The sequence below is a fragment of the Neophocaena asiaeorientalis genome, unplaced genomic scaffold, assembly GCF_003031525.2.
Source record: "Neophocaena asiaeorientalis asiaeorientalis breed wild unplaced genomic scaffold, Neophocaena_asiaeorientalis_V1.1 scaffold547, whole genome shotgun sequence".
NCBI lineage: Eukaryota > Metazoa > Chordata > Mammalia > Artiodactyla > Phocoenidae > Neophocaena > Neophocaena asiaeorientalis.
This window is the reverse complement of record NW_020185330.1, coordinates 3,117,908-3,143,405: the sequence shown is the minus strand read 5'-3', so window position 1 is coordinate 3,143,405 and position 25,498 is coordinate 3,117,908. Positions and strand designations below refer to the sequence as shown.

The window sequence follows — 25,498 nt, the reverse complement described above, 5'->3', positions numbered from 1 at the left end:
TCTGCGTGTCACAACTCTGAAGCCTGCACGCCTACAGCCTGTGCTCCGCAGCAAGAGAAGCCACAGCAATGACAAGCCCACGCACCAAAACGAAGAGTAGCCCCCGCTCACTGCAACTAGAGAAAGGCCCCTCACAGCAATGAAGACCCAACGCAGCCAAAAAAAGAACCACAAATAAATGAATGAATTAATTAAAAAAAAGATTTACTTAAGGTTGATAATCCCTGTTGACTATGTACACTGATGACAACTGATTCTAGAAGTTAGAGGCTGGAAGATGACTAGACAAGAAGGTCACAGGTGCCAAGGGAGAGGATGTCAAGAAGGAAGGCCTGGCCAACTCTGCTAAACACTGCAGAGAGAGCACTAACTCAGGCCGGAAATGCATCCCCTGGATTTTACGACGGTGGGGGGACCAGAGGTGGGGGCTGAAGCAGTAATTAGTGACCTTGGAGAAGGCCATCTCAGTACAGGGATACAGGCAAAAATCAGACCGCAATCATCTGAGGCGTAAAAGGGAATGAGCTAAGAGGAGAAGGCAAATGCAAACCACTTTTAAGAAGCTTGGCTGCAAAGGGAGGAAGAGAAAGAGGACAGTGGCTAGAATAAGATGACAAGTTGAAGAAGTTTGGGGTTGTTTGTTTAGAAGGTACCAGAAATGTGAGCAAGTGTGAAAAATGATAGGGTCTTAGCCCAGAAATTCTTGTAGAGCTACAGAACTGTGTGAGAACTGCCTACTCTATATCTCTACTTAACTGTCACAGAAGCATTTCAAAGTCACAATTTCAAAACTGAATTCATTACCTTTCTTCCAAAACCTGTTGCTCCTCCTGCACTCCTTACCTTGGCGATAGGATCTGTCTATGGAGGACCCACGCAAAGAACTTGAATTTTCCTTGACTATTCTCTCTTACCTGTCCCACCCTATGTTTTATACATAACAAACTACTTATTGTTTCTCTAATGTATTATTCTGTTTATATCTCATTGCTGTGCTCGTGCTTCTCTCTCTACCTAGAATTTTCCCCAATCCCCAAAGATAAACACCTACTTATCTCAAAACTCTACTCACCAAAAAAAAAAAAGGGGGGGGTGAGAAAAATAAGACAGAGGGAGACACACACACAGCACACTCCTCTTTATGAAGCTTTTCCGATATATGCTTCCCCAAACTTAACCCTTTTCCTTCTTTCTTTTACTCCAGTGCTTCCTAGATGATCTTGCAGACAATTTATTTCCCCAAGTACAGAAATAAACAACCACCATTTATTATTACCATTTAATACCAAAATACCATAATTTCAGATGAAAAGATGGCTGTTCTTCAGAAGGGTAGCAACCTTACATTAGCTATACTTATACTACACTGCCTTACTTTTCTCACTGCACTGAAGAACAATGAAAATGGCACAGTGTCCTAACAGACTTCTCTTATTAACACCTGTGATACTTTATTTTTCTCATACAAATGCCTCTGTTTACTAGTTGATAAGCTCCTTAGGAGCAAGGTTTGTGAATTATTAGTCTTTGTATCTCTGGTATGTAGCATAGCTCCTGGAACAGAATAGGGGCTCAATAAATGTTTGTTAAGTCTGAGGAAGAGAAAGCAGTAGAGAAAGAAAATTAAAGGGCTAAGCAGTAGAGAAAGAAAATTAAAGGGCTAATTAAAAGGCTATAGAAAGAGAGAAAAATCTTTGGAAAATAGCCACCAACTTGTAATTGAAGCTGAAGATGGACTGGTGATCTCTAAGCCAAAAGGATTCTTGACTTGTCTCATTTGCTTTTTGAAAACTCTTGTGTTGAACTGGGTCTCTTCCGAATTTCTCAGAATTACTGGAACATCCCAACCAAACCTGAAGAAAGGTAAAAATAAAATAAGACATAATTTTAATAAATATTGAAACTTTATATGTAAAGAATGCTGTGCTTTATTAGTTATTCCTCTTAACATAAGTATCAGAAAAATAGATTCAGTTACTCAAAATTTTATATTATATTGCAGAATTAATCCAAAACTAAGAGATATTAGAGGCCCCATAGAATTGCAATATATTGTTTGGCTGGCTGAATCAACATACTCTTGAAAACAGAGAGTTCTACTGTTAATTATTGTTGATTACAAAGGAGTGCCATGATTATAGATAAAATGAACCTAACACAGTAGCAAAAAGAATTATTGAATTTTTTAAATGAAATGAAAAGCAAATACATATTTAATGTGCAGACTATTTGATATTATTTATGGGACAAGAGAACTTTTAAACACCAAATATAGCCCTTCATTAATATAACATATTCTCTACTTTTAAATTTCATGTAAAAATGTGATAATGAACAGACTTAGAGGGAAAATGGACGGGATAAACTCAATTCCTTATAAAAGTAGAAAGCAGCTGAGTTTACTCAGTTTAAACAAAACAACTTAAAATGAAAACACATTAGTTAAACCAGGGGACTTTAGGTTAAGATAGCACAGTTAGATTCATACTTTAATGCACTCTTTTCTCTCCACACACTTAGCAGTGATAGATGAAAAAAAAATAAAAAGAGAAATCAGAAGGACCGCACTGAAATGAGTAAACAAACAGCAGGTGTGTTTAAACAAAGCAATAGTACTGCTCAGCAATGAGGAGTAAATTATTACCACAACCACATGGCTAAATCTCAAAAACAACATACTGTGCAAAAGAAGCCTTACATAAAAGAGTACATGCTCTATGACTCCACAATAGGAAATTCTAGAGCAAGCAAAACTAATTTATGGTAGAAATAAAATACAGAACAATGGTTCTTCTAGGGGTGCAGGAGTATGGACTGACTGGGAAAGGGCACAAAGAAACTTTCTCTGGTGATGGTAATGCTCTTACCTTGACTGAGGTTTGAGTTGTATAGATGATATGTTGGTAACACTTAAGATTTGTACATTTCACTGTATATAAATCTTACTTCAAAAGAAAAATACAAAGAAAAACAAATATTCAACTCTAGCTAAAAATATGCAATGCTTTAGTACTTATGGATAAAGAGTATAACTTACTTTGAAGTAATCAAGAAATTAACATGGATTGATGGGTAGATAGAGGAACGGATGGATGGACAGATATGTAATGAAGACATTATAGTGAAATGTTGATTGTAGAACTTAAGTGATGGGCATATGTGTGTTCACTATGTAATTCTTTTAAGTTTTCTGTATGTTTGAAAATTTTAATAATAAATTGTAATAAAAAAGAGACAGCTGGGTTAAAAGACAAATCTTTACGGATCTGAAAAGGAAAAGAAATACAAAGTAATGAGTAAGGCTGATGCCATGGTTTGATGGGTTCTGAGTCTGGCAGCAGGCAGTGGCAACTAAGCCTTCACACGGTAAGAGGGCTTACAGGTTGTCCACTCAAGACAAGGGCCAGAGCCAGGTTCACAACTTGAATCCAGGAGCTGGGTTAGGCTTATATCAATATGGGACAGAACTTTCATTACAAGACCTACTCCCTGATGAGGGGGTCTAGAAGTCTGGTTAAACAAGCAAGGATGAAGACAAAGGAGGGGGACAGGGGACTTCCACTAAAATTTAGGTTGCAAACTAAAATTTCAAAACACATGAATAAATCTAATGCCAAGAGAAAGCCAATAAAATTAACAAATGAAATACAATTTCACTCTAAATGATTTTAATTTTATAGAACAGTTGGATAAGCCTGTTCTGTTCCTGCTTTAAAAAGCTGAAAAGCAAGCCTCTAACAGATCAAAGCATTCCAGGTAAGTTAACTGAATCCCAAAACAAAGTTCAGGAATATTTGTATGAATACAAAAACATCCAGCACCCAATAAGGTAAAATTCACAATGTTTAGCATCCAATAAAAAATTAACAGGCATGCAAAGAAGCAGGAAAATATAACCCATAATAAGCAGAGAAATGGTACAGATACTAGAATTAGTAAATAAGGATATCAAAATAATTTTTATAACTATATTCCATATGTCAGAAAAATAAGTAAAGATCAAGCATATAATATAGAGACATGGATGATATAAAAAAGATCCCAATCCATTTCTGAAGATGAAAAATACAATGTTTTGGGTGAGAAATACACTGGATGGGATTAGCAGCAGGTTAGATATTACAGAACAAAAGATTAGTAAATTTGAAGACATAGCAGCAGAAAGTATCCAATATGAAACACAAAGGAAAAAAAGGCTGCACAAAAGAACAAAACATCAGTGAGCTGAGGGACAAGTTCAAGCAGTCTAACATAGGTGTGACTGAAGTCTGCAGCGGAGGGGAAGAGACAATACAGGAAAATTACAATACCACTCAGGAACATAAATATAAAAATTCTTAACAAAATTTTGGCAAATTAAATCCAACAGTGTATAAAAATATGTCGAGACCCAGCAAAGTTTATCTCGGGAATGCAAGGCTGGCTTAACATTACATTAAAAATGTAATGTAATTCACCATATTAACAAACTAAAAAAGAAAAACCATACAATCTTCTCAATACATGCAGAAAAACTGCTTGCTAAAATCCAATGTCTGGTCCTGATAAAAACTGTCGGCAAACCAGGAATGTAAAAAAAGAACTTACTCAACCTGATAAAGAGAGGCAATAAAAAAAAAAAGTATAGCTAACATCATACTTAATTAAAAACTGCTTTCTTCCTAAAGTGAGAAACAAGATACTTAATAGCCATGTATCCTTAAGCAATCACTCAACCTCTGTGTAACTGTTTCCCCACCTGTAAATGTCTGTAACAGGGCTTGACACTATGTAAGTGATGATGATGATGGAGTGGACTCAGGGGTTGGAAGAGAGAAAACAGAAATCCAGTAACTTCTCCTCTTTGATTCTCATAATCAATTACCCCACAGCTTTTGTCTCCACTGCTCACCATTGCCCCAGTGCCCTTTAGAGGTCAAGTCAGGCATACAGGAGTGGTAGGACACAAGATATAACTTTCCTGTTACAGCCATGACACCTTCCCCTTCTTTCCTTCACCCCTTGGAGTGAAAAAAAGCAAAGAAAAAAACACCACTCTATGCATACTCCTCATTATATTCTATTCCCTGGCCCTTTCCTCATTATTTAATTCTCCCTACCTCTCCCCACCCTTTTCTTTCTTTACCCATACTGCCTTACTCTTTATACCCACTGTACCAGCAGTAAAAGCTAGAAGTTAGAGCTCATGGTATTCATTTCTACTGTAGGTTCAAGTACTGTATTTCAGGTACTTTATAATGTTGTACCTAAAAATTTCAATTAAAGAATCCTTTAAGGCAGTGGTCCCCAACCCCTGGTACCAGTCAGAGGCCTGTTAGGAACTGGGCCGCACAGCAGGAGGTGAGCTGCGGGTGAGCGAAAGAAGCTTCATCTGCCGCTCCCCAGCGCTCACATTACCGCCTGAGCCATCCCCCCACCCTTCCCTGTCCGTGGAAAAATTGTCTTCCACAAAACCCGTCCCTGGTGCCAAAAAGGTTGGGGACTGCTGCTTTAAGGTACAGAAGCCAGAAACCACAAAAGGCAAGGCTTTGGGGAAATTTCTGGACGCGGTCCATCGTGAGCATAAAATTCCTTTGTAAAATGCTTTTTATATTCCATAATATATTTGGTTTTAATATAAAAATATTATTTCTCCAAATCCTTACATAAAATCAATATTGTAGGAGGATATAACATAGCTGCTCTGTGGCTTTGGATACACCTCAGAGTGAAACAAATAATTTGACATGTGCAGTGCTGCTTCTCTTTAAGCGTGCTTATCCAATACTGCTTGGCCCAGCATCACATCAACAGTTGGCAAAGCATATCTATTATTAAAAGAAATTCCTCTCTCTCGATTTTTTTCTTTTGCGGTATGCGGGCGTCTCACTGTTGTGGCCTCTCCCGTTGCGGAGCACAGGCTCCGGATGCGCAGGCTCAGCAGTCACAGCTCACGGGCCCAGCCGCTCCGTGGCATGTGGGATCCTCCCAGACAGGGGCACGAACCCGTGTCCCCTGCATCGGCAGGCGGACTCTCAACCACTGCGCCACCAGGGAAGCCCTCTCTCGATTTTTAATTTCTCTGCCTCATGCTTAATCTTGGGTCTACATTTTCTAATATCCTAAGGTCCTTGATTTAACATCTTTTAAAGTTGTTATGAATCTTGCTCAATCTTTGGCCTTTTAATATTATATAACCTTTTTACTGTGAAGGATAACACACATATAAAAAAGTACACAAGTACTTTTCTGAATAACAAAATAATTGTTATTCAGGTTAAGAACCAAAATAATATCCTCAGAAAGTCTCCTTGTGTCACCTCCCACGTACTACCCCTTCCTTCTCTATCTTGATTTCAATGACTATAATTTAGTTTACCTGTTTTTGAACTTTCATATAAGTGGAAGCATGCTGTGTATACTTTTATTTCCTATTTTATCACATTATGTTGAAGATTCATTCTTGTATCTATACTTAGAGCATTTTTGTGGCCGCATAGTATTCTATTGTACAAACATGCCATAATGTGCTTACTCATTCTACTCTTAAAGGACGTTTAAGTTGTCCCCACATCTTGGCCATTATGAATAATGTTTATATGAACATTTTGTTCATATGCATTTGTTAGGAATGGAAATTCTCGGCCATAATGAATAATGTTTATATGAACATTTTCATAAGAGGCTCTCAATGCACATACATGTACATGCACTTCCGTTAGGAATGGAATTTCTCGGCCATAAGGTCTGTGCTTCTTCAACTTTGGTGGATAATCTTAACAACTGCTCTATGTGGTAGTATCAATTTACACTCCACCAGCAATGAATGAGGGTTCCCCTTGCTCCATATCCTTGTCAAAACATTATTAGATATCCTGGTAGGTGTGTGGTGGCACTGCATTATGGTTCTAATTTCTACTTTCCTGAATATTAATGAGGTTGAGCACTTTTTATGTTTATTGCTACTTGGATATCCTCTTTTGTGAAAGCCCTTTGAAATCCCTTCCCTGTTTTTCTACTGGTCTATTTTTCTTATTTATAGGAAATTCTTTATATGTTCTGAATACAAGCCCTTTATTGGATGTATGTTCAGCTCTTCTACACCTTGCCTTTTCACGTACATAATAGTATGTTTTTGTTTTTTTGTTTGTTTTTTTACATAAATGGAGAATGCTTTTTTTGTGTGATTTATTTTTGGCTGTGTTGGGTCTTCGCTGCGGTGCGCGGGCTTCTTGTTGCAGTGGCTTCTCTTTGTTTCGGAGCATGGGCTCTAGGCACACGGGCTTCAGTAGTTGTGGCACACGGGCTTAGTTGCTCCGAGGCATGTGGGATCTTCCCAGACAGGGCTCGAACCTGTGTCCCCCGTATTGGCAGGCAGATTCTTAAACACTGCGCCACCAGGGAAGTCCCATAATGGTATCTCTTGATTCTTAATTTTAACACAAAAGTTATTAACCTTTTCCTTTAAGGTTAATGTTTTTGCTCTTTGACTTTTCATTACTGCCTTATGTGAATTATGGCCTAACACTGCTACACTTCTGAATTACCATCTCAGACATTTTTGTATTCTTGTCCTCTTAGAGGAGTCAGCCAAGCATGGCTAGTGCAGCCAGCACTCAGTCAAGGCTCTGGGTCCTTATTTGACTTTGCCAGCCTTGCTCCCTTGATATCCTCATGCTTTCAAGGGAAAACAGGGGGTGAGGGGGATAGAGTTCACTGTGTAGCAGAGTGACATCGTAGCCTGACAACACCTCTTGTCCTAAACATCACACTTAATGTAGTCTAAGACCATGTCAGCTGACACACTGATGACTCACGTTGAGCTTTCAGCCTAGAATAACCCTAAACCTTTTCACATACCTGACCCATCGTGAACTTGCTCTTTTGCACAAAAATCCACAACTTTCACAGTTTAAACATATTTGATGTGGACCAATATTTCTATCTTTAATGTATTACTCAAAAGCCAATATGCAGAAATGATTTGGAATAAGGTTAAATGCTAGAGACTGTCTAAAGAGCAATCCATAATTGGTGCTGCCAAATGGTTCTATAAAATGTTAATAAGTAGACTCTGTGATGTGTTTCTGGCCACCATTCTACATCTGGCCTTTTTCACATTTTTAGTCAAAAGCGTGAATAAAGACACTGATGCCCTGTGTATCAGATCATGGCTGATATGACATTAGAACAGTAAAATAGAAAATTGAGCAATTTTCTTTTCAATCAAATTCCATTTTTATCTTTTTCCACTCAAAGTCATTTTGGCAACTGTTAGCAATAGAATACCAACTAAATAAACGTTTCTTAACATTCATTACTTTCTCTTTTATATAAACTCAGCCTCCCACCCTTTTCTTTTCCATTAAGAGAATTTTCCATTCTCTTTACTGTTAAAATTTCATGCTTAATCCTCCTGGAATTTTCTATAATTCTGTTTTTTTCCCATTTCTAAAGTGTTTGTTGCACTTGTTCATACTGCTTAAACTTCCACCACAGCAGTAACCTGGGGACTTCCAATTCTGTCCAGACTTTTTTACATTGCCTGTACACTGTCTTACCCTGCACACACTTCCTAAGCTTCCACCCAGCAGCTGAATCAGAACTGACCTCCTTTCCTTGCTGGAGTCTCACCGAGTCCCTCCTGAAAAAAATTTACTTTGAGGCTAAAGTGTCAAGCTCAGCAGTAAACAACTTTTATCACCCCTTCAGCCTTGAGTTCTAAAGTCAATTAGAAAACACACAGGCAGCTGTTAATCTGGGCGAGGGCGGCGATGGGGGGGAAGCTTCTCTCCTGTGCAATCTCCCAAAGGTGGCCTCACTTGACTAGTTGGATACTGAGATTGGATCAGGATATAAAAAACATTCTTCGGGAAATCCTTGGTAGAGGAGGAGGGTTGTTTCTGTGCAAACTGATGTGCTAACAGACTTCGAGTAAATTACTCAATCTCTAAAATTCTGTGCCTTTAATTGTAAAAAGAAGGGTTAGAATAAGTTATCTTAAGGCCCTATTAAGGTTTGAAATGCCATTTCTAAGAGCTTTGTGTTTTCTTCTAGATTGTTCCAAGAAATTTCTTGCCAATAGAAGGGTCATATATTTTGTACCCTAAGCAAATACAAAATAACGCTATATTCTTTCCCTAAGAAGGAATCTGTACCTCATCACACATACACAACCTACTGCATTCGACAAGTAAGATGAGAAACAGTCAAGGTCAGTTTATCAGGAAGGGTTGGCAGGAGACAGCTATTTCGACACAAAGATTTTAATATACAGAACTATTAAAGTACTGGAGGACTGAAAAGCCAAGAAGGGGACACTGAGGTACCCTAGCAAGAAGCAGTTATCCTTCCGAAGGCTAAGGAAACAAAAGAGTGGGGATTATTACAGTTTAGAAGCTGGGAGAAGGAATCCCCCAGAGCTGGACCCAGACTTTTCCAGTAGGAGTGCTGGCCAGCTGGTGCTCATATTTCTGAAGGAGTGCAATAAGGCTGTTTCTAGGTATGAGGGAAAACTGTAAACTAAAATAAACTGCTGCTACTCAGCCTACTGTCACTGCCAGGGTGATGCCAGGGCTGCAGGAATGTAGACCAGGAAAAGGAAGCAAACGGTTAACAGAAGTCCAACCTTATTAAACATAGAGCACCTCTGAGTCCAAGTTTCAGTCAACCAAGTATGAGTTAACACTTTAGAGTTAGAAATTTTTTTAGAATACACCCAGATAAATAAATGTAATCTGCTCTATTGTTACATTCTATCCTCCTTGGCCTAACCTACTTACACTCCATTCTCACACATACTACCCAAATTCGCAATGATATAAATTAGCAGACTTTTGTAATTCTTTTAGAGGCTAGGCTATTTCTGACTAGGTCAGATTTTTATCCCTGTCCTGAGGAACATGAAGAGATCTCGGCCTCGTGGCAAAAGGTAATAGAGGTACGTCTTGAGTATAAACACCCTTTGCAAAGCAACTGCCCTGGGAGAGGTTATTACAAGATCTTCAAGCAAGAGAAGCCTAGTTTTCTCAGACACGGAAAGCAGGCTGCTTCCACCAAGAAGGAAAGCTCAGAATGACTGGGGTTTCAAGATTCTCAGCTCTGTCCATTTAGATGTTGCCATTCCTAGTTTCAGGGAGCTACTCTTTTCTAGTCAGTGTCCTAAATGAGACATTGACAAGGCTATGTAATTCTAATACCAGCACAAATAAATCTGTGTTCAATTTTTAGTTTTGTGGCATGAAGTAAAGTGCTATAAAACCATAACAACTCTTGATTCTCTAAGACTTGATCTGAGAGTTTAAAGACATGAGCTTGTCATTTCCTTTCTGTTAAGTGTTAAGGCGCTTGGTCCCCCAAGGCACTTACTTCAGAAATCGTTTAATCACAATCACACAAAGGTAGTAAGTTGATTAATTATGAGGCCAACACATGCCATGGATTACTAGAATCTTATTTCCCATTGGCAAGGAGCTAAAGAAATGACCAAACCCAAATCCCATCTTTGAAGGTCCTCCCGCCAACCCAGGATCCCATTCTGAGTAACGATTTCTTATATATCAGTCCAGTCAAGAGACCAAAACCACACCAGTATTTTAACAGATAATTTAATGCAAAAAAATTGCTAACCAGATGTTGAAGAACTGAAAAGGCAAAAAGGGGACACTAAGCATCAAAGAAGTAGTAACAGTGGGAAGCACCTATCACACCTAGGACAAGGAATAGAGCAAAGAGGATTACCACAGCTTAGAAATTTGGAGGAAAGACCCCCATGCACGTGGGACTCGGATCCGAGGAAGGGATATTGAAATCTTTGAGGGGGTTCAATGTGGCTGGTTCTAAGAGAGTGGAAAACTATAAACTGCAACCAACTGTTAATGCCAGGGTGAGGCACCATCACTATGGTGAGACAGAGGAGGACAAGAATCAAACAGGAAGCAGCAAGTCCTTTTGCCCTCCTCTAGCCTTCCACTCCCCTTCCCCTATAGGCAAAGCCTCATTGAGGCAGCGAGCTAGTAAAGAAGAAACGTGGTTTAGAGGTTCTGCCCCAGATTCACAGAGCAGAGTATATAAGGGTGGTATGAAGCCTAGAGATGACACTTTAATAATCTGCAGTCCAGAGGAAGCAGAGAGTAGCTGCAGAGTTAGGTTCACTGATTATTTGAAACTATTAAAGGATGTATACGGCATTTTGGTCTCCTTTCTGCACAGTGCCTGGTAAATAGCAAGAGCTTAATAAATGTAGCTTTAGAGCTCACAGAAACCATCACACAGTTAAATAGAGATACCATACTTCCAGTTGCATGATTCTCTGCTATGGCCACTGGGATTCCAACAACCAGGTGCTCCTGTCTTTCTCCATTCCCACACAGTGCAAGTGGACAAGGGAAAAGTGGAAAGAAACGCAGAGCAGTACCGAGGTAAGAACTATGACAGAGAAAACAGATGACCAACTGAAATTATATTTGGGGAGCTTAAAAAAAATGACAAGCATAGTGAAAAAGCATAGTGGATTAATGGGTTTACCTTCTGCCTAGAGAACTATCAGATAGTTGATTTGATGAGATCTAGATGGTTTTCATTGTTTCTACTCAATGAATCTGTAGCCATGGCTTAGGGCAGCAAATAAACACTAGTAAAAAGGTTATCTAGATGGGCAAAGCTAACCCAGATGGAGAGAATGGCTGGGTTAGGCTCAAGATAACTGGTTAGGCCCAAATAAGGATGGAAGTGAGTGGCACTTACATGGTCTTGTGTCCTCAGCAGTGCTTAGTTCAGACTTTTGAAAGTTCTACAATTACCTGGGTTTCCACCCCTTGTAAAAGTCATACTTAAATGGAGTGTTTAGATAATCATTAAGTTTTCAAACCAAGCCAAATTTGGCAGAGCCAGGATTTGAGCCTAAGTCTGTCTGACCCCAAAGTCTGTTTCTTAACCACCACAAACATGAGGTTCCTAACTACCCTTCACCCACAGATGCCACCATCATTATCAGTATGGTCTTCACTTATTTTCCTCTTACCAGTACTAAAGACGGACATCTGAGATACCTAATTAGTTGAATTAAGCCGACTGAAAATTAATTTTAAAATAATTAGGCCTATTGAAAATTAAAATTTAAGGATATAATGTAATTATCAACTAGTTACTTATTTTCCTTAATGGAGGAAAATTACACTCTTGAAGACAATAACACTAACATTATAGTCAATAAAAGTCCTGTGTTAAGACAGCTTTTCTCACTTAGGCAACATCTTCCTAACTCCAATTACAAACTTTCTTGAAATGAACAATAGCAAGAAAGTCTGATGGGTCAAGAATAACAAATTGTGTAATACTGGTCTTATTCTTCCCCCACCAACCAACAAGGAATTTTATGATCTACTGCTGATAGGGTGGAAAGCAGTGTGAAAACATTAAAACTTTACTTAGTTCCTAAAGATGGCATATTTTTCAGAAATTGACCAGGGCTTGTGTCCTTTCTTTAACCTAATCACATATATGTGCTCAAAGGGTATTTTAAAACTCATTTTACACAGCCTGCTCTATTCGCTAGCATGTCTTCTCTGACCCTCTGCTCATGTATTCTCTGAAATGCTTTCTATTCTCTACTATACACCTTTAACTCCATTTATTTTTCAAAATACTCATTCTTCAAATTCCAGCTCATGTCTCTCTCCTCAATGGATGAGGCCTGTAAGATGGTTTCAAATAGCTGTTATTTTTAAGGCTTCCCTAAACATGATACAATGGCATCTCCTCAAGAGAGAAATTTTAGAATTTCTGAGCTAGAATTGCTCAGGGATGAGCTAACAGTCTACTCTCCTTGTCTCCAATAGGTAAAGTGCCCTTACCCCTTACTGTAACTTATCTCTAAGGTCTCTTCCAGCTCTAAAATTATGTCTTTATGGTTCTATCGATCTAAATACGCCTTCAAAAGGTGTGAAATATGTGTAGAAACCATTAAATTCTCAAACGGTAACAGAGTTCTGTCAGTTATAACTTATACTGTAAGATCTGAGGCCAAGTGCTCAGTTCAGGTCAGAACAACAAGGATCAACTCGGTTTACTGTCCACGTCTGTGGACTGCACCGCGGATGACGGGTTCACTCGGGCACACAGTAGGCCCCAATTCCGGACAAAAGCCTGTTGTACAACATCTCTATCCTAACACCAAGACCTGGCCCTTACTGGTTCCTTTATCGTCTAGAAACAAAGCTGGGTAAAATATCTCAATCCGGCACCACCCTCAGATGCGCGCAGCGACGGGGACCGGACGATGATGCGGAGCAGTGATGCAGGTGCGGTGTCCACCTTGTTTTCCTCCCGGAGCCAGTCGGAGCTAGTCGGAGTCCTCGGCACCGGCTCTCCGACAGCCCCAGGTGCCCCAATCCAGCAGCCACCCAGCTCCTCTGCCCCCAGTTGCCCGCCGCGACCCCACTCCCTGGCTGTCCGCCCCGTCGTCCCTTGCCCCTGGCCCTGGGGCACTTACCATCCCAACACCAGGCCGGTGGTCACGATGAAGCAGGTAAAGACCACCGCAATGTAGAAAAGCGGCGAGTACTCGTAGAGCGTTACTAGAAACACCGCAGCCATCAGGGTCTCCTAAGCTGAGCCGGGTTCCAGCCGCCGAGCCCAGTCTAGCCCAGCCGGGCCCTCTCGGCCAAGGTAAAAGCCACTACGGTGCCCCGGAGCGGACAAACTTTGTAGATCCGCACTAGCCTGGAGCTCCGGCAGACTAGTTAGGGGTAGCCTCGCGGGCTGCGGAAGCCTGCGTGCCAATCACGAGGCGGCCTACAGGGCTCGCCCCGCCCCTCCAGCTCCCGTCCAGGGTTATTGGCTTCGCAGAGGGGCGGGGCCGCGAGTCGCACCGCCCCCGACTCTTGGGCTTGGTGTCCAGCGAGCGTCTTATTTCGTGGTCTGCCCCAGCGGACCGCGCTTGTCTGCGGCAAAATCTGAATAGATGTTGGTGCCAACCCCGCCCAAGACTCAGGTAGTGTTTTCTGATGCCAGAGAGAGGAGGCACAGTCCGAAATCCACGTCACAGAGTCAAAATCCTGAGATCCTGCCTATTAGATCTGAGGCGGTTGTGGGAGGAAGAGGGCGGCTGCATCTACAAAGTAAAATAACCCCACACCTACTCTTGTTTTATGTACAAAACTTACAAATAGGCACTGTACGAAACACCAAAAAGAGTCTCACAAGCAGTTTATAGGAGCCTTGTCAGCCTTTTCAAGTTGGATTTAATGCTAGAGGAAAATTAGCATTGGGTGTCAAGATTCTCAGAAATAAATCAACTGTCCTCCCATATCCCTTTTTTTCCTCCCCTATACCCCTCCAATTAGAATTAGATGTTTGAATATTTTTTGCATTAATTTTCACTTTAATAATAATTTTAAATATGTATTATGTGTATATATGTGCATATATATACATATATACAGTTGACCCTTGAACAAACGTAGGTTTGAACTGCACAAGGTCCATTTATAGGTGAATATTTTTCAATAGTAAGTACTATGGTACTACACAGTCTGTGGTTGGTTGAATCCGTGGTTGAGGTATCGCAGATACCAACTAAAGTTATACCCGTCTCTCTCAACACTTCCACTGAGATCTCATGGGTTTGCGTTTGGTCCCAAGGCCACACCTAGCGGCCACGGAGTCAGGGAAACACAGCATCCCCGCTACAGGTCAGGGATTTGTTACCACGGAAGAAAGGGACAAAGGACCTAGAGATAGATAACTAGTAGTCCCTCCACACTCCCAAATCACCAGTAAAATTACTGCTGGAGGAAGATGAGCTAAATTTGTCCAGTGGCTTCACCTATCCTTTGGTGAATGACAACGTATTGGGTATTCTCTGGAGTAGTGCTGTGTGAGAAGCTTGGTTCAACAGCATAATTTTTTTAATTAATTTGTTTATTTTTGGCTGCATTGGGTCTTCGTTGCTGCGCACGGGCTTTCTCTAGTTGCGGCGAGTGGGGGCTACTCTTCGTTGCGGTGTGTGGGCTTCTCATTGCGGAGGCTTCTCTTGTCCAACAACGTAATTTTTTTTTTTTTTGCTGTACGCGAGCCTCTCACTGTTGTGGCCTCTCCCGTTGCGGAGCACAGGCTCCGGACGCGCAGGCTCAGCGGCCATGGCTCACGGGCCCAGCCTCTCCGCGGCATGTGGGATCTTCCCGGACCAGGGCACGAACCCGTGTCCCCTGCATCAGCAGGAGGACTCTCAACCACTCCGCCACCAGGGAAGCCCTGGACATTTTTTATTATTATTATTAAAAACAACACTGCAGTGATATTCTTAAAGCTAAATCATTTCCTTGGGATAAATTTCTAGAGGTGGAACTTTCGGTTCAAAAAGTATGTATGTCTTAAGCCTTTGAAGAAACACTGTTCTCCAGAAATGTTGTACCAATTTATGTTCCCTCCCTTTTATCCTCGGTTTTGTCATCATTTGATATTGTCACTTAACAAAATCTTGGCTAATGTGAAAGGCAATTTTATTTCAATAAACAATGAAGAATTTTCATAATGGAAACAAAAATGTAAGGAGTTCCAAGTGAAAGTGGTATATTAAACATATGCCTATAAGTTTGCTCTCTCCCAAAACTCCACTAAAACTACATCAAAGGGATTTTAAAAATAAATCAACACAAACAAGAACAGGAAATAAAATAACAGCAGCAACATATTGGAAGATGGAAAACAGCTGAACAAGGATAATTCACTAGCCAGGCTATTAAAGCCAAATCCCAAACCAGCAGTGGAGAAATAGACCCAATCTGACTCACACCAAAGAATTCTCAGAAAAAAGAACAGGAACTGACACAAATTTAAGACAAGCCCTAATTTTCCACTTGGATAACTGCTACAACCATTGAAATTTGTAACTTTATTTCCAACATAGATTCTTTCTAGTACACTCTACACAGTGCTGGCAAACATTTTTTTTTAACACACATATATATTTTTAAACACGTCTTATTTCACTCCACTGCCAAAACTTCTTAGTTGTCATGCTATATGTCCTTGAAAATGAAGTTCCAAGTTCCTTATTTAGCATACCCATCTCTCCATGACCCAGCTCCCACTTACCTCTTACTTATTCATTCATAAAATGTTTATTGAGGGTCAGTATGTGCCAGACACTGTAGAAAACAATAGGGATACAATAATAAGCAAAAAGTGACACATCTCTGTTCTCATGGAGTTTATCATCTAATGGAAAAGACAAACATTAACCAAAGAGTCTTGAACAAAATATAAAGGCAAAATTATAACTGCTACTAAAAATAGGTACATGGAGCTATGAGAGTAAATAATGGGGAAATGGGGAATATAAGGAAGATCAAGGAAGGCTTCCCTAAAGAACAGATGGTTGACCTGAGAGCTGATGGAAAGAGGTTTACCAGGCAAAGGGACAGGATGGGACAAAAAGCATTTAGGTCAGAAGCTACAGCATGTGCAAAGGCCCTGTGGTGGGAAAATCATAGCATACCTGAGAGAATGAAAGGCCAGCATGGAGAGGGAGGAGGAACATGCTATGAGATGAAAATGGAGACATAGGTAGGGCCCAGATCATACATGAGTCTTGCCATTTTAACTACTCAAATAACCTAAGAGCAATGAGAAGCCTCTGATATGACTAAAGAAGAGAGTTGTATGGACTGAATTGTGTCCCCTCCTCAAAATTCGTATGTTGAGGCCTTAACCCCGCAATGTGACTGTATTTGAAGATAGGGCCTTTAACTAAGTAATGAAGGTTAAGTGAAGTCATAAGGGTGGGATCCTAATCTAATAGGACTGGTGTACTTATTTAAAAAAAAAAAAAAGACAAGACACCAGAGATTGCTCTCTGTGTACACGTGTGTACAGAGAAAAGGCCATATGAGAACACAGCAAGAAAGCAGCTGTCTAAAAACCATGGAAGAGAATTCTCTCCCGAAAGACTGCTGGCACCTTGATGTTGGGCTTCTGGCCTCCAGAACTATGAGAAAATTTCTATTGTTTTAGCCACCCAGTCTGTGGTATTCTATTATGGCAGCCCAGGCAAACTAATATAGGGAATGACATTCTATTTGCATTTTATTTTATTTTATTTATTTAGTTTTTTTGCGGTACGCGGGCCTCTCATTGCTGTGGCCTCTCCCACTGCGGAGCACAGGCTCTGGACGCGCAGGATCAGTGGCCATGGCTTACGGGCCCAGCCGCTCCGCGGCATGTGGGATCTTCCCGGACCATGGCACGTACCCATGTCCCCTGCATCGGCAGGCGGACTGTCAACCACTGCGCCAACAGGGAAGCCCCTATTTGCATTTTAAATAAATTACTTTAGCTATTGTGTAGAAAACTTATTGGAAGGAGGCTGGGATGGATATAAGTGAATATGGAGATACCAATTAATAGATTCTTTCAAAAGTCCAGAGAAGAAATATTGGTAACTCTGATTAGGAAAGTGATGAGGACTTGCAGCGAAGTGGATTATTAGTTAGAAGTGATTTCAACTGTGAGTGACTAAATAAAAACAGTATCTTACTTGAGATAGAAGTTTATTTCTCTTTCAGGTGAAAGTCCAGAAGTAGGTAATGCAGGACTGATACAATGCTTCACAGTGCAAGGGACCCAGGCTTCTATTTTGCTCCACTAAGGTCATTCCTAAGGTCACCTCATGGTCCAAGATACCTGCTGCAGCTCCAGCCACCATGTCCAGATTCCTGCTAGCAAGAGGGAGGAAAAAGAGGAAGAATGAGACACCATTTCAATTTAAGGAAACTCTAAGGATATACGACACATTCTGTTGGCCAAAATTTAACTGGAAGGGAGGCTGGAAAATACAGTCTTTGTTCAGGGTGGCTGTGTGTCCAGCTAAAACTAGAAGGCTCTATTACTTACAGAAGGAGGAAACAGTTTGAAGGAGAGAACTCTTGTCACAGAAGAAGTATACAGGACCTAATGATGCATTGGACATGGGGCATGAGAGTAGCAGGAGTTGAAGTTTCTGGCTTCTTCTACCAGTTGAGTGGATGTAGCTGTCATTCACTGAAATTAGACCCTAAATCTCCAGTCTCTCACCACTCATCCCTGTTCCCCTTCTCTCATTCCCTCCAAATACAAATCTTAGACCTATTGAATTACCAGTCTTCTAAAATACATTAGAGATGCAGGTATGTGAGGCCTGAAGCACATACCATTTGGGGGGCCCATTCTAGGAGGGTGAATACAAAATCACAAATACAGAATTAACTGTAAGGCCTTGGAAAGGGCCTATGCAAGCAAGTGGCCCCCAAACTTAAACTTCATTCACTTTAGGGTGCTTTAAGCCTCACCTTTACTTTATGTATCACCAAGAAAAAAATTGTAAGATGCCACAATTGCTAGGTGCATCCTGATTTCAGAGAAGTTAAAGTGTTGGGAGGAAATGAATTTTGAAATCAGTGAAAGAAAATATTTGCAGATTTCAGAATTGGCCATTGTATTAGTCAGGGTTCTCCAGAGAGGGAGGGAGAGAAGGAGAGGGAGAGAGGGATTCCCACAGTCAGTTCAGCCGTCTATAAGCTGGAGGGCCAGTGAAGCTGGTGGAGTAATTCCTGTCCAAGTCTGAAGGCCTGAGAACCAGAGGAGTCAATGGTATAAATCCCGGTGCAAGGGCAGAAGACCACTGTGCCAGCTCAAGCAGTCAATCAGGAAGAAAAAGGGGGCGGGATGGGGGGCAATATCCTTCCTCTGCCTTTTGTTCTCTTCAGGCCCTCAACGGATTGGATGATGCCCACCCACATTGGGGAGGGATATCTACTTTGCCAAGTGCACTGATTCAGTGCTCTTCTCATTCAGAGACACCCTCACAGACACACTCAGAAGTAACGTTTAATCTGAGCAATACGTGGAGAAGTCAGCACATCAAATTAGTCATCACAGCTCTGTACATATGCTCTTCCCTTTGCCTGAAAAGCCCTTCTTCTTTCCTCTTGCCTCTCCTGGCGAACTTTTAACCATTTTTTTTTTTTTTTTTGCGGCTCCCGTGTCGCCTGCATTGGCAGGCAGACTCTCAACCACTGCGCCACCAGAGAAGCCCCTAACTGCCCCTTTTGAGTAGCTGTCTCTTTCAGGAAAATTCTTAGTCTCTCCTCCCTCTTCTCTTGCTTCTCCTTAAAATGGTATTCAATTGTACAGGGTATTCGTGTGATCTCACGGTAGGGTTGGGAAAACAAGGCCTCACTTTGCACACCTTTGAGTCCTCAGTAAGGTGATGCAGGTTTCATCTGGCCTTTTGTGGCAACGGGCTAGCAACCACTCCTGAGATCCAGGGTTCTAGCCCTTTATCTCTGCTTGTAAAGCCCTCAAGCACTAGCTTAGCTGGTTCACCAGACTGTTCACCATTTCCAGTGGTACTTCCTTAGGGAACTATGAATGTGTAGCTCCCCCAGCTTGTACCCTGCAGGCCACTGAGAACCTCAAGATACCAAACTAGGCCCCCTCTACCATTGAACACTGTTGCTCCTGAGTCATATTCAAGGAGGCGCAAAGCTAAATGCAAGGCCTCTCCTCCTTTCTCATAGGAAAAGTGGACTGCCCATACCAATCTCCTCCTGCTTTCCTACAACCCCTCCCCACCCCCCATTCTGAAACTTCAGCCGTGGAGCCCTGCCAGAACAGGCTGGCTATGGCTGCCTGTCATACTTCCCCAAGCCCTTTCTTTTTTTTAATTTTATTTATTTTTGGCTGCGTTGGGTCTTCGTTGCTGCGCACAGGCTTTCTCTAGTTACCGCGAGCGGGGGCTACTCTCCGTTGCAGTGCGCGGGCTTCTCATTGCGGTGGCTTCTCTTGTTGTGGAGCATGGGCTCTAGGCATGCGGGCTTCAGTAGTTGTGGCTCACGGGATTCAGTAGTTGTGGCACACGGGCTGTAAAGCACAGGCTCAGTAGTTGTGGCGCACGGGCTTAGTTGCTCTGTGGCATGTGGGATCTTCCCGGACCAGGGCTCGAACCCATGTCCCCTGCATTGGCAGGCAGATTCTTAACCACTGCACCACCAGAAAAGCCCCCCCAAGCCCCTTCTTCTTCCCACGCTGCTCCAGATCAGAAGGGAGACTTTCTCTCCTTCCTACCCTCAGCAGGTACTTTCCTTATGTCATAGCCTCAGTTTTCTCTACCATATGGCGTATATCAAATGCCACTTTTAATTTTGCCAAGGTCTGGATTTCCAAATGTTAATGGAGCTTTACAATTTTATAAAACCTTTCTCCCTTGGTAGTGTCAGGCTTTTTCAAGACTACTGTGTTTCTTCGGATTCAAAAATCCTATTTTAGTAGTCAAAAGCTGCTTGCTTTCTTTTGCATTCCTGACATCACGGTTCTGTTTATCCTTTGAGGCTGATAGATACTTCTGGGTGACCAAGGAGAAGGTCTCATTAGAAATGCTAAAAATATTAACATGTTTTTAAAACTTATTTCTTTTATACATTTTTCTTGGAGCTGCCAATCCCTTCATTCATTTTATATGGACTTTGTATCTCCCACATTATTTCCTGGAAGGTCAAATTTATCTCTGTTTTGGAGACACCAAAAGGAATGATAAACATCATGACTTTGAGTTTCAAACTTTGAGACAATCACTGCACAACAGAATTGAATGAATGTGCAATTTGGGTATGATCTCATAGATGACAGGAACTGTGAAACATCTTATAGTCCTTTGGCAGAACCTAACCTTTTGTAGCCCATCGAACTTCCAAGTCCCTCTAGTGAAAAAAACTTTCATGGTCTTCGATGTTGGGCTTTTGTCATCTGTGTGTACTAAGTGTTAGGAGCCCACGTGAAGCCTGCTCCAACTGAGCCGACACTGATGACTCACATGGCGCTTAGTCTGTGGCCCAAACCTTAAGGTTCTAGGCATTCACCTAGAACAGCCATTCTCAACTGGGGGTGAATCCTCACCTTTGGGCCCTGACACCATTTGACAATGTCTGGCCACATTTTGGTTGAGGGGCTACTAGTGTCTAGTGGGTAGAGGACAGGGTTGCTGCCAAACATTCCCCAATGCCCAGCACAGCCTACCCACCACAGGGAATTATCCAACTCCATATGTCAATGTTTCTGAAGTTGAGAAACCCTTATACAGAAAATTCTTAGTAGTTCTGGGCACTTCTCACCAAATCACTGTTTCCACCTTGGTCCAGGCCATGTATTCCCTGGATTACTACAATAGTCTCCTGGCTGGTTTCCTTGCTTATTTTTTTTTTTTTTTTTTTTTTTTTACTTTTTAAAAATTCAATTTTTAATTTAAATACAGAAAAATTCATTATGTCTGGTGTACAGTTCCTATCACCACAACCAGGATACAGAATGGCAGCTCAATTTTCAATGTCTTTACTATGCTGTTTGGGTCTGTTCGTCACATGAGCCAATCTGGACTTAATCTGAGTGTCGGCAGTGGTTTATATTGTAGTTAAGCTCTCAAAGTCTTTGCCATGCTCCTGTGGGTGTGTTCTGCACATGTGGAACTTGGGTATGTGCCCAGTGTCAATCCCAGTCTCTCCTCTTCAGGATTTCCTCTACACCCTCTGACTCCCAGAGACCCCTTTCTCTGTTCTTCTGGCCTGAAAGATGGGGAGCTTCCAGAATATTTGCCCTCTACACTGCTGGGTTAGTCTGCATGACTGAGCCTGTCCTTCAGCTAAAGTGACAAAAGAAAAGGGAGAAAAAAAATAACTGGGATACCGCCATCAATTTTTGTATAACAGGGACCTTTTTCCAAATTCCTCTATGCAGAAAAATGGATTTTCTCTCCTGGTTTTAGGTGCTTGAGTCCCTGCCCTGCTGTAACAGTGCCACCTTGATTGGTGTTGCCCTCAGGGCAGGGCTAGGAGAAAAAAAATGGAGTTTCCTTCCACACTCTTCTTTCCCAGGGTCCCCTTTTCACCATCCCCAGGCTAGAAGGAAGGGTTCCTTTTGGAGGTTTTGCTGTCACTGCTTCGCTGATTCAGACCACTCTCAAGTCAGGCAGTAAAGGAGGAAAAAGAACTAGAAAACTTACCAGCACAGTACCAGTCATTTGTCAAGTTCTGAGTTCCTGCTGTGTAAGGCCTAAAATTAAGGTGTAATATTATGTGTTGCCTTGATATCTGGTGAAATCGGGAATGACCTAACTGTGAGTTTCTATCCCCACTCCTCTCCCACGGACAAGGTCCCCTACCCAAACAACCCTCCTTATCAAGGGGACCAGGCACAGTGCCTGCTTATCCCTGAGTACCAGGTTTCAGTTTCCTTCCAGCTCCTGGAATTATTCAAATAAGCCAGTCACATCCTCCCGCAGGACCAGGGGGCACCTCACCCTCTTGATGCTACAAAGCCTGCCTCCCACAGCCTCTAGTTGTTCACTCTGTTCCCCAGGGCATGGCACTTGGTGTTCCCCTCCCCCAAACTGTGAGTGTATGTGACTAAAAAACTGCTGTCAGTTTCACCTATCCAGTATTGGGTGTTGTGTGTTCAGCCATCTCCATAATCCTAGGGAGAGAATCCCTCCCTCACAAACAGGATGAAGAAGAGGTGATCAAAACACTTCCTTTCTCAATCCACTAGCTATTTTGCTATTATTTACTCTTTAGAGTCCTCTGGTAGTTGTTTTTCATATTCTCTCCAGAGCTTTTAGTTGTAATCAGTGGGAGAGAAAGACTGCAATTTACTTACTCCATCTTGGCTGGCTCTGGAAGTCACTTTATCCCTACAGTCTAACACAACAGAAGGATCCTTTAAGAAGGACACTGAAGTCAGAATGATTCTGCTAGGGGCTTCCCTGGTGGCACAGTGCTTAAGAATCCGCCTGCCAATGCAGGGGACACGGGTTCGAGCTCTGGTCCGGGAAGATCCCACGTACCACGGAGCAACTAAACCCATGCGCCACAACTACTGACCCTGTGCTCTAGAGCCCGCAAGCCACAACTACTGAGCCCGCGTGCCACACCTACTGAAGCCCGCGTGCCACACCTACTGAAGCCCGCGTGCCTCGAGCCCATGCTCTGCAACAAGAGAAGCCACCGCAACGAAGACTAGCCCCAGCTAACTGCAACTAGAGAAAGCCTGGCGCAGCAACGAAGACCCAAAGCAGCCAAAAATAAACAGATTAAAAATATAAATTAATTTTAGAAAATTGTTAAAAAGAATGATTCTGTTAAAATGCATAACAGGTCACGTCACTCCCCTGCTCAATCTCTCCAAGGGCACGTCCTTGTGATGATTGACAAGGCTGTACAGAATCCAGCCCTCTAATCCCTCTGACCACACCTACAACTCACTCCAGTCATTTGACTGCTGTTTTGTCCCCTGTAACAACATGCATGCTTCTGCCTCAGGGCCTTTACAGTGCTATTCCCTCTGTGTGGGATGTTCCTCCAGATATCAACATGCTTAATCCCCACAGCTTCAAATCTTTGTTCAGACATGACCTTCCTAGTGAAGACTAGGGTGACTTCCCTATTTAAAATAAAAATCCCTCATACAGTGCACTCCCAATCTCCCTTTTCCAATTCTTTCCCCCAGCACAGATTACCTTCTAACTTATAATATTTACTAATTTACTGTGCTATTGTCTGTTACCTCCCCCCCCATTAGAATGTTAGTTCTAGAATGGTAGGGATTTTAGTCTGTTTTGGATCTTGGCACCAGGACAGAGCCAATGGGTCCTCAATAACTATTTGTTGCATGAATGAATATGTAAATAATAGAAACACTTTAGCATGGCTGCCAATACAGAGAATGAAGGACTTAGAAAAATTCAGGCCAGAAAAGATTATTCTAATTCTGATCTTCCCTCGATTTTTAATTAGAATACTCCTTTCCTTTCGACCCTGATCTTGTCTTGACATCAAATGCTTCCCTGAGATAAAACACATTTCAGTGACCTCAACACAGCTTAGTATTTATAGGTTCTTGAGTTTTTACTAGGGCTACCCAGGCAGAAAAGTGCTAGAAAACAGTTTGAACTTTTCCCCCTCAGAATAACCCAAGCCCGAACAGCATTCCCAAACCTCATTTAAAATAGATGTAATTTTTTTTCCTCGTTCAAAGAATATTCTACAGACTGAGTTCAAGTAAAATTTCTGTACATAGTCTATATTCATTTTACACCTCCCACATAATAAAATAAGTCATATTTTCATCATTGTCCTTTTCTTGACAGCGTACTACTCTGCCCAACCTCTCTGGGTCTAACATGAGACCAGCCCATTTCATAGCCATTAACATTTAGGAAACATTAAAAGAACAACATAAGGGCTTCCCTGGTGGCGCAGTGGTTGAGAGTCCGCCTGCGGATGCAGGGGACACGGGTTTGTGCTCCTAGTCCGGGAAGATTCCACATGCCGCGGAGTGGCTGGGCCCGTGAGCCATGGCCGCTGAGCCTGCGCGTCCGGAGCCTGTGCTCTGCAACAAGAGAGGCCGCGACAGTGAGAGGCCCGTGCACCGCGATTTAGAGTGGCTCCCGCTCGCCGCAAAAGTCTAATATACCTGTTCATGGACCAGTAAAAATCATTTTCTCTTCCACCATTTCTTATATGGTACTACATGTCAAATTTACCAGTTCCCTTGTCATGGTAAAAAGTATTGGGGCTGGGGGGCAGATCACTAAGAGAATGTAGTTGAGCTGTGGAACTTCTTATAGCTAATCCTTCTAGTTTTCTAACTTATGAGAAAACATAGGTATTGTATCAAATTAATTTATATATTTTGAATTCTGATTTAATGCTACTTATTAACATGCTAACAATTCATTAAATTTAATATTAAACACAAACTTTAAAAATTCTAATAATTCAGTCTAATACTAATGAAGAAGGATGTAAGTGGGAGCACGTTCTGGAATTTTCTTTTTCTTTGCTTCTTTCACTCTTTCGGCAAATATGAATTGAGCGTCTAATATGGATGCGGCATCATGCTAGCAGCTGGGGATAAGCTGTAAACACCATGAGATCTTGCCTCAGGCAGCTTCTTTCATTGAAGGCACCTGTATGAATTGAGTTCGAACCTTACTTCTTCTAAACTACTTTCCCCACCACATTCAAAAGTAAACTTGCTCCAGTGAGTCGGCACCTCCTACAGAAACTTCTTAATGTGTGATTAGACAACAGCTCTAAATGAGAGCACTCATCTAGACATCAATCATTATTCAATCATACTTCAATAAATAAACACCATTGAGAAAAGAAATGTATTAATCAAGTCCCAGAAGCTGGTGGGAGTCTGGGGTAGGGTTCCGGAAAGGGTGGGAGGGAAGCCAGGGTTAACGCACACATTTACCACTGAAATCGTAGACTTAATCATGTCACCAGGAAATTGATCTCAGAGTTTGAGGAAAGTTAAAAGGAAGCAAAAACTGGCTTGAATTTTAAGAGTGTATTTTGGCACGGTCACCCACTCCCAATCAGACAGGGCATCCTCCCCTACAACGGCTGAAGAGCAAGCGGGCGATCGCGTTTCGGCTACTTTTGAGCCGCGCAGCCCGCCGTCCACCGTCACGTGCCGGTCT

General features: G+C 41.9%; 1 protein-coding gene across 1 annotated transcript in view; it reads right to left on the bottom strand.

Moving 5' to 3' along the window:
- The window catches only part of CGRRF1 (cell growth regulator with ring finger domain 1), a 29,751-nt gene extending 16,060 nt beyond the window's left edge, over positions 1-13,691 (bottom strand). Inside the window, exons 1-2 of the mRNA XM_024734798.1 lie at positions 13,472-13,691; positions 1,714-1,853 (exon numbers count right to left, since the gene is read on the bottom strand). Coding sequence (XP_024590566.1) covers positions 1,714-1,853; positions 13,472-13,575 — 244 coding nt within the window. The 5' untranslated portion in view covers positions 13,576-13,691. The remainder of the gene's footprint in view (positions 1-1,713; positions 1,854-13,471) is intronic.
- Between the last annotated feature and the right edge of the window lie 11,807 nt (positions 13,692-25,498).